At 46.4% G+C, this 12980-nt stretch overlaps 1 protein-coding gene across 2 annotated transcripts in view; it reads left to right on the top strand.

The window, feature by feature from the left end:
- PROM2 (prominin 2) overlaps positions 1-12980 on the top strand; it is a 32659-nt gene extending 19679 nt beyond the window's left edge. Inside the window, exons 19-24 of one of the 2 annotated variants that reach the window (XR_012080812.2) lie at positions 1198-1278; positions 1856-1924; positions 2468-2557; positions 4573-4679; positions 6283-6399; positions 7094-12980. Coding sequence is in view for 1 of the 2 variants with exons in the window: in XM_020780179.3 (XP_020635838.3) it covers positions 1198-1278; positions 1856-1924; positions 2468-2557; positions 4573-4679; positions 6283-6346 (411 nt within the window). In the remaining variant the exon portion in view is untranslated. The remainder of the gene's footprint in view (positions 1-1197; positions 1279-1855; positions 1925-2467; positions 2558-4572; positions 4680-6282; positions 6400-7093) is intronic. The other variant, XM_020780179.3, reaches the window with a different exon arrangement.

A 12980-nucleotide genomic window follows, 5' to 3' on the forward strand; every position in this document is an offset into this window, starting at 1 on the left:
TCAGTTCCACACAAACAACAGATGCTTTCCCTGGTCGAGAAGAATGTTTGCCCTATATCTGTGAAGATGCTCAGCCATCCAGGTGAGGTTCTCTGGAAGTCGAGTCCTGGCAATGGGACTTCTTTCTTATTAGGTTGAAGCGTTCTGCTCCTCATCCAAGCAACTTCTTCAGTCTAAGGAGAGTTGGTAGGAGACCCCAGACATCTCCCCCACCTTGCTTTCAAGTCCCCCTGGTCTGAATAGACTTCTTAGAAGGAGCCTGTCTCCAGAAAGATGGGGACCAGACCCCCCCCCCAGAAAGGCCACTGTTAACGGCCATTAAGGACCGATGGCAGTGGGTGGAGAAGAATTGCAGAGGTGGGATTTTCACTCATCCCCCCCAGTCTTTTGTCCATCTAAGAGCCTGTTCAGACGAGGGGGAAGTGAAGCCAAGGTGGGGCAGATGTCAGGTGTCTCCTACCAACCTTCCTCAAATTGAAGAAGCTGCTTGGATAAGGAGCAGAACGTTTCAACCTAATAAGAAAGAAGTCCGGTTGCCAGGGCTCAACTTCCAGATAATGTGTGCCGTACATGAAAGGGCCATCTTCTGACCCCTCAGAGGTCATAAGTCATCAGGCTGCATGGGAGAACTGAGGAGGGGATAAAGCAGTGGTTCCCAACCTTGGGTAACCGAGGTGGACTTGGACTGCCACTCCCAGAAGCCAACACCACCAGGAACCCCTGGGAGTAAAGTGCTGGAATCCTAACCTGACAGGGAAGTAGAAAATTAGCTCCCCATTTCAACGACGTTGCCCATCCTGGAGCAGACTCTCCTACCAAGTGATTCCATCTACTTGCACTTGGGCTACATGTAAGAGGATCTGTGAGTAAAATGTGTGCCTATGCAACCTGTTTGCATCATCATGACTTTCTTATTCCAGGGACATGAGAGAGGGAGAGGCAGACCCTTTCCCCCAACTGCTCATGGCAGGAATGGTGTCCAATGTCTTTTAGCCATGGCTTTGGAGAAGTGAAAGCAAGATTAGCTGAGCGAGGTTTCAGGTTTCCATAGCTACACTTGTCAGGGATCAAAGAGGGAATTTGGCCCGGGGTTGCTCTTCTTGAGGAGGACCACGGCGTCCAACTGGCACTCTCCAAGTCTTATATGTCAGGACTTCCCCGTCTGCTAAGCTCCTGCCTCTTTTTCTTCCTCGCTAGGCTCTGATAAACAGCACCCAGTCACAGATTAACCAAGCTGAGAGCATCGTCCCTATAGAGTCTGAGAAGATCCTGAAACAGGTGAGTGAAGTGTCTGGAAGCTGCAGGGAGTGCAAGATGCAACCGTCACCCTGTCGTGTCCCCTGCGAGACCCTCTCACACAGTCTCGATGTGGCACTGACTTCCGATTGGCTTCTGAGCCCATTTCAAGGGGATCCCTAAATGGTTTTGAGCCAGCTGAAAGACCACCTCCTCCCATACACGTCTGCCTGGAATCTGAGACCTTCCACCAAGGCTCTGTCTCATGTCATACTACCCTGAGCAATCAGCTTAATGTCTGTAAGACTCGAAAGGGGCATTGAGTCCAACCTCATGCTCAAGGCAGGAATCTAAAACAAGATGTATCTGACAAAGGGTGGTCCAATTTTCTCTCAAAGGCCTCCAGCGCTGGAGGGCTCACCACCTCCCGAGGTTATTGGTTCCATTGTCGTACTGCTCTAACTTTTAAGAGATGCCAGCCACGGAGATGGGTGAAATGTCAGGAAGAACCACCTTCAGAACATGCCCAAAAAGCCCAAAAAACTCACAACAACCATCGGATCCACTTCCTCGAAAACATCTGTAACCCTTCAATCGGTGTTGTCTTCTTTCCCCCCAGGAATTAAGTTGCTTCGTTAAAAAAGAGGCGGGGTACATCTCGCAGTACTTGAACTGGCTGAGGAGCGTGGTAAGTCGTGGCTTCTTGTGTTCAGCCTCTGTGGGAGGCCAGTGGCGCGTGAGGTCTTGTGTGGGGCCCTCACGTGACAGTAAAGAAGGACTCATCCAGAGCTTGGGGCAACGGTGGGAGCAGGAAGTCCTCACGTGCCTGGAGAAGTCCGGGATGCTGGCAGAAGGAAAAAATCTTTGAGGGGAACAGACACGAGGTGATCACAAAGCAGTAAGATTTAAGGACAGAGCTTGCTCCATTTCATTTAGGAACGGCTTTGCTTGCTAAGTTATTAGAGGTTTGCAAATGACTAGGAAACTGCTCCAGATTATGTCCCTAATCCCGTGGCACCTTGGTTTGTTCGTTGATTTGGAATTTTAAACTTTATCGAGCTTGGGCATGCTGCTGACAGATTAAACATTGCTGCTCTGGACCCTGGTTGACATTTAGGTCCACGGCCCTTGGTTTAAAATAAAAAAAGACTCCTCACTCATGAGCTGCAGGGCCTCGGGGGCTCCGTATTATCCTCCACTGAAGCAAAAATAAACTTCTTTTCTGCCTCAGCTCACGGAAGACGTGGCTTCCTGCCAGCCTTTCTCCACCGCTCTAGACAATGGCCGGGTTATCTTGTGCGACCGCGTGGCGGATCCCTGGGTAAGTGGCTCCCGAACCATTCCTTGGGTGCATGGGGCTCTGTCCGGTACTCCTTTTCTCTCGCTGTCCTCTTCGCCTTTTGCTCCGTGTATTTTCACCCGGACTTTAAGGAACTCTTACAGAAGTCGCAAACCTTACTTCAGAGTTTCCCAAGGGAAAACATTGAGGCTTGTTTCTGAAGGTGCATAAACGAGTCTGCTTTCTTGACGTGAAGCGTTCACTCCTTCCTAAGGGGCCAATCCTGGATGTTTCTCAGCACTCCCAGAGGCCCCTATTCTGCCCTTGCCCCATTCTTCCTCCATAATAATAATAATAATAATAATAATAATAATAATAATAATAATAATAATAATAATAATAATAATAATAATAATAATAATAATAATAATAATAATAATAATAATAATAGTAATAGTAATAGTAATAGTAATAGTAATAATAGTAATAATAGTAATAATAGTAATAATAGTAATCATCATCATCATCATCATCTCATTTAGAAACTCTGTGTCATCTTAGTGAGAGGTGGCAGCAGGACCCCCTGCTCTTTTTTAAAAAAATCAACTTGTTACCCGGTTAGCAGAAGCACCCTAGGACTTCAGAGTAGACTTAAAGTGCAAAATAACTTCTGAGGATTATTTTTTCATCATCATGACAAAAGGGGTGTGTGTGGCCGTGTGGGTCCTAGGCTTCAGTCTGAGTAGGCTTTGAGGTGTGGGGGAGACATCCCCGGAAACTCTGTATGTTGGCTTTCTATAGCAGCCAAGCAGTTGGCCGGTTGGTTAGGCTGGTTGGTTGGTTCGTTAGTCAGCGAGTTAATTAGCCACAAAGACACGGGCTTCAGCTCTTGGAGGAGTGGACGCTGGCAGCCAGGTGGAGCTTGGCAGCCTATTTGGGTGATCAGGTCTCCGGTCCCGCCCTTCCTGGTCCACCATCCATCTGCCAGAAATCTCGCCCACCTGCCCAGAAGGGCCGCCTCCCTTGGGAGGGATCTCAGGTGGCCTGCTTTGCTGGCAGCTGGACGGGAAGAAGGTGTGCAGACAGGTGGGAGCCAGGAAGGCGTGCCGGTTGGGCTTGAGCTGCCTCCGCCTTGACTTCACAGCAAGCCTGAGCTTGCCTGCCTGTCTGCTGGTCCTGTCGTTCAGCTGGGAGTCTTTGGGAGCGCTCACAGTGTTCTTCGTATCTCACCGCTTCCCGAGGTCATTCGTTCCATCGTCGTACTGCTCTAACCGTTAGGAAGTCCCAGATCTTCTCTTTAACCAACACCATGCTTGGGGCAGTGAGTTCCACACACACAGCATGCGCTCTGTGGATGTAGACACTCTTTCGTTTCACATCTCCGGGAGCATAGCCATCCAAAACAACAGCTCCTGTAGCTCTGTAAAAGCAAGTGCATTTTCTCCAGCGTAAGGTTTCACGGACATCCACTCTCTGTCCTGGTGAAGCAGCCTGCATTTATTCCTTTGTTCTGAGTTGTTTCCCGTCCTTAAAACTCAGGGTGTCAAAAGTACAATGAGAAGCGTCTGTGACAGGAGCTTATGGGATGCAGCTGTAAGTTAAATATGGTCCCCTCAAGAACCCTCCGAGCCCCTCATCAGGGGCTTCGTTGTTAATATTATCTGGTATTTAGGGCCAGAATCCAATGACCTCCTGCAGGGCTTGCAACCAATAAGAAGAAATGATTGCTCTGCAGATTGATATTAGGCGAAAGGAAAAACAGGCATACTGCTTATTAAGTTGGAGGCCTGCTTAAGTCTAGTCAAGTTCGAGAAACCCCCAGTGCTGATTTCCTTGTGTGCAAGATTGTTTCTGTCTAGAGGGAGTGAGAAGAAGCAGGAGCTGACCTCACAGGAGAAGGAAGCCTATGAGTGCCAGTCCGTCTGTAGATCTAGAAGGCACAAGGATGGAAAACATACCTGGGTTACCTATCTGTGGGTCAGGCAGCAGCTGCTTCCCATGATATGCTGGAGGCTCTAATGTTCTGTCCCAACACATGTTTCCGTGTCTATTTCCAGAATGCCTTCTGGTTGAGCCTCGGCTGCTGCACCTTCTTCCTCATCCCCAGCATCTTCTTTGCCATCAAGACCACCAAGCACTTTCGTCCCATCCGGCTCCGACTCGTGTAAGTGAGTCCCACAACAGACTTGGAAGAGAGTGGCTGCTTGGCGCCTTCAGGGACATTGGCCGTTTGGCCCACACTTTGTGTCAGATCAGGCATGGGTGAATTTGATGCTCATTGTGGGGAAGCCCATTCTGGATTCATCCCTTCACGCTGGGAAACCGTCTTTTTATGTTTGGCTGGGTGGCGGTGGTGTTAAACGTGCCTCAGTTAATTTGACATTAGCTTTTGTCCACTTCCTGATCTGATGCAAAGCAGTCCCTTGGGGGAGAGAAAGGAGGAAATTGCCAATTAGCTCCTTGTTAGCACCTAAAGGCAGCTTCTGCTTTGGAGCTCCCTGAAGACACATCATTCTGCCTCTGCCCCCTGACTCCTGCAAATTGTCATCTGGGTGGTAGTTCCCAGATTATTCCTCCCTGCCCCCCCCTCGGAAACCTGACTGTATAAAGTGAGAATAGACAGCAGTAGTCACACCTTTAAATAGTTTCTAGGCTGCCTTTCAACTAGAAAACGCCAAGGGTGACGTGCAATCAGTGATTGCAAGAAAACAGCATCAAAAAAAAAAAAAAAAAAAAGATAAACGCACAGAAACAGCAGCAATAAAGTCCAGCACAGATGTATCACAAAATTTGGAATCGGTTGGTTTTTACAGCATAGCTCTGTTGGATTTTATTGCTTTCGAAACCGGCTGAAATGCCCAGGCAATGAAAAAAGTCTTTACCTGGTGCTAAATGGGCACCTTTCCATCCAGATTCCCTTGGGGTTAAATTTGAATTTATTTGATCTTTTATTTTAAAAAAAAACCAACAACACCAACTTGGGAATTGTTAGGAGTCCATCCAAGATCTTAACCATGGAACCTTTTTTTGTGCTCCCTAGGAAAACTGATGGGGCTGTCAGTTTGGATGGGGTCAGAGTGAGCAGGACCCACAGAGGGGAAGTTGGGGGTCAGGTCACAAGTTAAAATAAACATACCTTTTCTTCAATTTGTGTGTTGTCCTTCCCGGCACACAGATCTTTCAGGGCAGGTTGTCTTGAGACATCAGGCCCACAAGCCAAAGCCCTGTTACCTCCCAAGGGACCAAGTACAATATAAAACCAAGCTAAGTTGCCAATTGCAGACTAGCTTGTTTTAGAACAAACAGGCAGTATTTCCCTCATATGGGAGCACTGCTTCCAGATGAGGAATCACCCTTTCATCTCACAAAGGCCCTGAGTGGACAAAGCCGTCCCACAGATAATCCACGGGGTGTGCTGGACTCTAGCTGTAGAGCCCCAAGGTTTCATGACGAGTAGAAATTTCATTTGTGTATACTTTTCCAACCCCCACAAACATAAAAATGCATAGCCAGCTACATGACTGTACTATGTGACTCATGCTGGTAACATTTACACAAGCTATTACTTTTAAAAACCAGCATCCTCCTGACAGGGAACCGCAGCATCCTTCAGAATCAGCAGTATCATTCAGAATATAAAGAAGCCTGGCTTAGCCACAGAGACACACACCCCCCTTGTAAAAAAGAGCGGTGGGGCTTTACAAGTGATGGAACCCACCTTCTAATGTGGCTCTTCTCATTGCTTTCTCCTTTGCCATGATGTACAGTTCTACAGGATCAGAAGAAACCTACCCATTCCACATTCCACGTGTAACGTCTCTGCGGCTGTAGGAACTCCTGGCCTCAAGATCTCCAGGTGAGAGGGACAAGCATTCCCCAGTCAGGTAGGATTCTTGGTCCATCAAAACTTAATGGTTTTTTCCCCTTTCTCTCAGGGGATCGGCAAACCTGCCACAGTAGCTCAAAAACTGTAAGGGTCAAATTAGACATTAAGGGAAGCATATAGTCCTAACAATTAATTCAGCTGCTGAAACAGAAATGGAAAGTTAGTTTGTGCTTAACTTTCAGTGACCAGTCAGAAAAACGACGCATGCTAGATGCAATATATGGAAGTGAAGAAAGCAAATGTGTGTGGCAAACAGGCCTCTTTCACCACTCGAGGGAGCACTGCCTTTAGAAACGTGCCGAGTGCATCAAATAGTTTGAACCTAAAATAACTGAGCGACTTTGCTTGTGTGGGAGTATCAGGGCCACCAAGGGATTTTTGTCAACCTCTAGTTCTCCTGGTAATGTTCTTCAAAAATTAGAAAGACGTTGTATTTGACCACCAGGAGTCAATCTGCCAGTATGTTGTGGGTGCGGGTGGGGGAGAGAAAGGTTGTCAGCTAAGAGAAATACAAGAGAAATATAAGATTGATGGATTGCTTTGCTCTAAACCTGTCAAAATGGGGACTGTCAACCTGTAAATTAGTAGTGACCATGTCAACCACACGTTGCAACATTTCCAGCTAGAATCCCAGAGACAGAGATATCCCATATTTCGGAACACAATTGCTAATCATTTGTTTTTGGTTTCAGGAATCACCCTTGCAAATATCCAGGTATTCCCAAGGCTGTTCCCTCACCCACAATGTCTCCACCATACTCAGAGCTTACTGGAAAGACTTCTCTTGGACTAAAAAAAAAATGTTTTGCCCACTCATCGTTACTCTCCAAGCATCGGTTTTGCTTTTGCTCAACTATTCAAACAGAAGTGCATCTGTTGATGGAAACCAGATAGAATACGTCTGCCTGTCCTCTCACAGCGCCGGCTGCTTTCTCTGCAGCCTTGCCAAAAGAGCCCTCAAAATTCTCATACCTGTTTTCATTTGTCAGGCAGATGCTTCTGAGGAGAAAAAAACGGGGTGGGATAAGGATAAATGAGGATGTGCTAAGGATAGCAGTTGTGGTTGAATAGAATATGATTCTGGAGGCTCATTTTTGACCCACATTTCACCCTCTCCCATTCGCCAGCTCTGTTCAAATGGAGTCATTTTATTGTAGCTGCTTCTGAAATTAAGGATGTCATTAATTTCTGAAGCTTTGAGGCTTCTGCTCAGGGTGGCTCGGCCTGAGAAGCTCTGATCACCAGGTGGAAATATTTGGTCGGCACTCCTTCCGGCGTCACGAGAGAATGTCCCCGAAATTTCACTGCAGAGACTTTAGAGGGATTTTCTGCTTTCATGGTGGAACGTGGAATGGGGGGTGTGTGTTAAAAGCCCTGACGGAGCTGGAAGGTGAGGAGCTCTCCACCTTAGGAATAACTCACATCAGCTCCATGTACCCAGTTCATAAAGGCCTCCATGCACTCAATTTAGACAGTCATTTCACCTAGCCAACAGTCAGCTTTGATGGGAGTGGATTTCTAGAGAAATGGCTAGCAGTGTGTCTTTCCCACCCTGTACTAGCTAGCTCTCCCCTTCCTATGGAGATGCTGAAGATGATACAGCCCAAGGTGAGCCTACCTGGTGGTGGGCAGGGATGCTGGCCTTCTGAAAGAGCAAGGTCCCTGGAGGACCATATTTTGCTCTGGAAAGCAATCATCATGGAGTGAGACTTGGTTAAGAAAAGAAGGAACCCACTTTTTATTCTGAGAAAGACACTGTGACCTGAAAGAGGATAGAGAGTCTTTGTGTTGGCCAACCAAGGCCAAAGCAAGATCTAAGAAGCTACGCTGGCTTCAAAGAGGGAGGTCCAGAGAGCCTGGAAGAGGAGGTAAGGAAGAGAGTTTTCATCAGCCTTAAACACCTAGGCTTCTAAGGATGGTTAGCAAAGTTCGAGGCAGGTCAAAGGACAGTCTGGGGAACCTATTTGTTCTCTCCTGCCCCCATGCAAGCAAGTGCATTAAGAAGGCAAGTTGAGTTCTACCCCCTGATTTTCAACAGGACTGAACCCTTAAAAGCAAGGCTAGCCTGCGATACCCCTTATGTGCCTCCCTCCCATTCTCTTGGTTGAGAGAGAAAAGAACTCCAAGGATTAAGGAGACAACGGCTCGCTAACCGCAGAAGTCGCTCTCCAGAGTTCCTTATAGCTGTGTTCTGGCACGGAGGTGGTTCCGGAAGGTGGCACATTAACAGCTAAGATCCTGGAAGAATTAAAAGCTGGCACAGCAAAGGAGGGCCAAGAATGCCTTGCCAACAATCTTGTTTCCTTTGCTTTGTTTTTTTTTTTTCTAACATGAGGAGGCATTGAAAAAAAGGCCTGTCCGCTGGCCTTCTGAAATGTCACATGTCAGGTGGTGCCACTTTCTGCCACGTGTGTGGCTGACAACGAGGATCTTGTGTGAGCGGAGATTCCTTGAGCCAGAGTTAAACTGGCAAGGCTAATGCAGGACATCTCTCAGATAACTTTGTTCTGTTTCTATCAGTGTTCTTAAAATGTTATATGTGCCCTGAGCCTTTGCCAAAGAGCAGATTGACGAGTAAAGTCAAATAAAGTAATATATGGGGAGGGGAAAAAAATAGAAACAAAAAGTTTGGTTGGATGAGGTTTTTCTCTGCTTTGTGGTGTTATTTTTTTCTTTGTCCCCCCACCCCGCCCTGTTGCTTTATCTTGCCACACAGGGATGCTATTTTCCTACTCACTTTATGTGGGAAAAGTGGGGGCATTAGCTCCAGATCTGCATGCATTGGTTGCTGTTTTCACCGGTCCATTCCTATATTCCTTTCTCCTATCCCTGGCCACAAATGCATGGACACACTCATATGAAGCAGGGAAAGGCGGAGCAAAAAGGCAAGGATAGTCTAACCATCATCTGCATCATGGCAGGGAGATCCTTTCTCCGCACAAGGTAGGTAAGTGCTACAAAGCAGTCCATAATGGACTGCAGAAAAGATGGAAGGCAGATTAGCTGAGTGCTAACACGACAGCTTACCAGTAAGATCTTAGAATTTAGAGCCCCAAAGCTGGAAATAAACTCGGATGGAGAAAATCAGATGCTTACCTATCTTCATCCGGTTTTCCATCTGACTAGCAGTGGTCCCCAACCTTGAGCCTCCAGATGTTCTTGGACTTCAACTCCCAGAAATCCTGGCCAGCAGAGGCGGTGATGAAGGCTTCTGGAAGTTGTAGTCCAAGAACATCTGGAGGGCCAAGGTTGGACACCACTGGATCTGCCAGATTTTTTACATAATATTTCAAACCCACCGAACCATGCTTGGCCGAAGGTCAGAGGAGGGTTATACAAGCGGCTTCTGTAACTGCCAAACATTTATCGGCCCCAAGTCTGAAACCCTCTAGGAAAGCAAGTTAAAAAAAAAAGTCTCTGCAACATGTTTCATGTATTTCTTTTCTGTGCTCTTTCCCTTTCATGCCTCCCACCGGGACATTTACACCCAACAGCTGTTGCCTCTGGTGGGACCAAGTAAGCTGTAATCTGTCAAAGATTTCGGCTCAGTTTCTTGAAATCTGGGAGAATGCTCTCAAGGGGTTTTTTTTTTTTTTTTTTTTGATCGCTGGGGGATTCTTTTCAGAGGAGCCCTGTAAAATCACCTAATCGCTTTAAGGCTCGAGGCGGTTAAGAGCGCTTTCCGAAAGCTAAGAGGATATTAAAGGAAATTACTAATTAAAAAGAGCCTCGCACTTAACGGAAGGCCAAAGAAGAGCGGCTGAACTGGAAACGTTTTTTCATCCCCTCAAAAAAGTCTGCTCAAACTCTGCGCCTCCTGACATTTTTGAGAAATTGGCTATTACTCTTAATAATTTGGAGGGTGCCTCTTTGAAGGGCAATTGTTATTCACCTTGTAATAACCCAGCTTCAATAGATCAAGGTCCATCTTCTTCTGCTCTTCTTTCCTGTCATATTCTGTTAACCTCGACATGCTGTCTTCGTCCCCAAATGCCTCCACAATAATTTGCCATTTCTTCTTCGCTTTACCCACCAGTTGTGCCCTCGCAGAAGACTCCCGGGTATCATCACTCCCTTAAAAAAAAAAAAATCATTCTTCAAAACCCCCTTGTTTTCCAGGAAGCTGTTGGTTCAGCCTCTTCTTTAACAACTTTTCAGCTTAAAACTGATCTTCTTCGACTTCTCTTCCACCCATCCTCCCCTCAGTTTGCTTTCTCCATGGTTGAAACTGGAGTTGTAAGCTCCTTCACACAGAGTAGCCTTGTGACAATGTTGTAAGCTTTGAAAAACAAACAAACACTCATTGTGCAAATAAGGGTGCTGGGAGGATGAATGCAGTAATTTGTTCATTAGCTTTCCAGCTGGCCGGGAAGTCTGAAGCCCAGTAAGGCCCAGCTAGCATTCCAGGTTTGAGGTAGTCCTGGTTGACGTATCTCATGGTCTTGAGCTCTTGAACCTTCTGCTTTATTACTAGGTATTAGAAAGACCTCCATTAAGGGGAGGGGGGAAAGAACCCATGAATAGGAGTAGGCACATTTAAGGATCTCTGGCTTTACTGTTTTAATTTTAGAAGTGCCAAGGTGGAAGGGACCCTATCGGTCATCAAGTCCAGCCTCTGTCAAGGATGCATGGTGGGGAATTGAACCCCCCAGCCACTGGCTCTGCAGTGAGATTCTAGGCAATGTTACAGTGTGGATTTGCTCTCTTTAATCATCATAATCTTCTTACAACTGCAGAGCTAGAAGGGACCCTATAGATCATCAAGTCCAGCCGTTGTCAAGAAAGCCCAGGGGGAAATCGAACCCCCCAACCTCTACCTCTGCAGCCAGAGAACTAAACCAGTGAGTTACCACCTCCCTGTAGATAGTGAAATGTACAGTGGGAAGACTTTAGGTATGGAATAAACAATTGCTCGTTTTGGGGTTAGAGTAGCAGTCAGTTCTCTCGTCCTCCTTCAGTTTGACCCTTCAATAACCCAGCTAACTCAGGGGCTACTTTGCAGAGAGAGTTTCCCCATAAAGGGCGTGCTCCATGTATCTCTTTCCCAGCTGCATCTGATCCATCTCATGTTGGCCTCCATTTTGCTTCTCAGCTGAAGTATCAAGGGACATGCTGGTCCCCTTTAGTAGGTGATGGTTGCTGAGATGGCAGCCGTCGCCTTTAATGTCCCCCATTCCTGAATTATGTTTTCTCATGCTGTCTAACGATGTGGAGAAGCAGGCTGGGTGGAGAAGCAGTCTGGGTGGGCACATCACCAGTGTTGGCACTGAAGCTAGAGTGCCAAAGCTCTCTCTTGCATGAGAGAGAACCAGCCAAAGAAATCAGCACTGGATGGCCAGCAGCAAAAACCTCCCAGCCAAGACTGCTGAGAAATGAACACAGTGAAAGAGAGCTCTCTAATTTCTTGACATTTTTCATTCCTTAACAGCATCCCCCATCTCCACCAAGCATGGCCTCTGGTGGGCAATGCAGTGTGACACATCTGGTGGGCGCTAGATTGACAAGGGCTGATTTAATTTCATTTGGCATACCCTTCATGTTGATTTCTCTGCTATGGAAGTTATAGGACATAGTGAGGGATTCAGTGTCAAATTATACATTACAGATAGTCCATCATTAGAAGGAAGAATTCCTCTACTGTTGAAAGACATCTGATTACAACAGCGGGCGGTGGTATGAGAAGATCCTTCCAAATTTATCATTGCCCCACACAGTTCATGTCAACAGAGTGAAAATAATACAGAGGAAGGAACTCTTCATCATTAGTTAACTTGATTTTTTTGACACCCAACTGAACATTTGGGTTGGATTGGGATTTCTTAACATCTCTCAGATGTGGTGAAAATATCCACTGCAAATTCACAGGTTGCTTGCCAGTTGCTGGAGTATCCGTTCAAAAACTGAGCGATGAATACACACGTTAACTGCAGAGGTCCAGTGGCAGTAAATACTAGATTATTCATTTATTGAGTTATGCATGTTCTATTGCCCTATTGAAAAACATCCAATGTGTCTCCCAAGGACTCTAAGCTCTTTAAAACAGAAATAAAAGAACTCTAGAAGGCAACCACAAGAGAGAAGGGGGAATGACTAGGAATTAATAGGAAACCACAAAAGAGTCAAGCCAGACCAGTTTTATTTGGAGTAAAGCCCGATAGAAAGGCTCCTTCATCAAACAAACAACTTTGAACTGTATATGAGCATCATGGTAGATCACCAGATGTCCATTGGACAAAAAATGCCATAATCTAGGCACAGTTGTCAAAGAGCGAGAGAGAGTACTATTAGATGTTTTTACCCAGCAAACTTGAGATGGGACCAGTCTGTAAGGTCTCTGCTCAATGGAGTAAACATTTCAAGGGTATAAACCGCAGGGCAGAAAATACAGGAGATGTGTCCATTGTCCAAAACAGGAAGACCTATGAGGATGGGGGTGATCTTTGGTCCACCTAGGAATTTCTAGAAAGGGAGATCTGCTAAATCCCAGGATGGACTTCACCACAAGATGGCTTGTGCCCACTAGATTTCATTTATTTCCCCTTTCATGATCCGTCAAGGGTACAACATTAAATGATCAAA

Source organism: Pogona vitticeps, chromosome 8 (assembly GCF_051106095.1).
Source record: "Pogona vitticeps strain Pit_001003342236 chromosome 8, PviZW2.1, whole genome shotgun sequence".
In the NCBI taxonomy this organism is placed as follows: domain Eukaryota; kingdom Metazoa; phylum Chordata; class Lepidosauria; order Squamata; family Agamidae; genus Pogona; species Pogona vitticeps.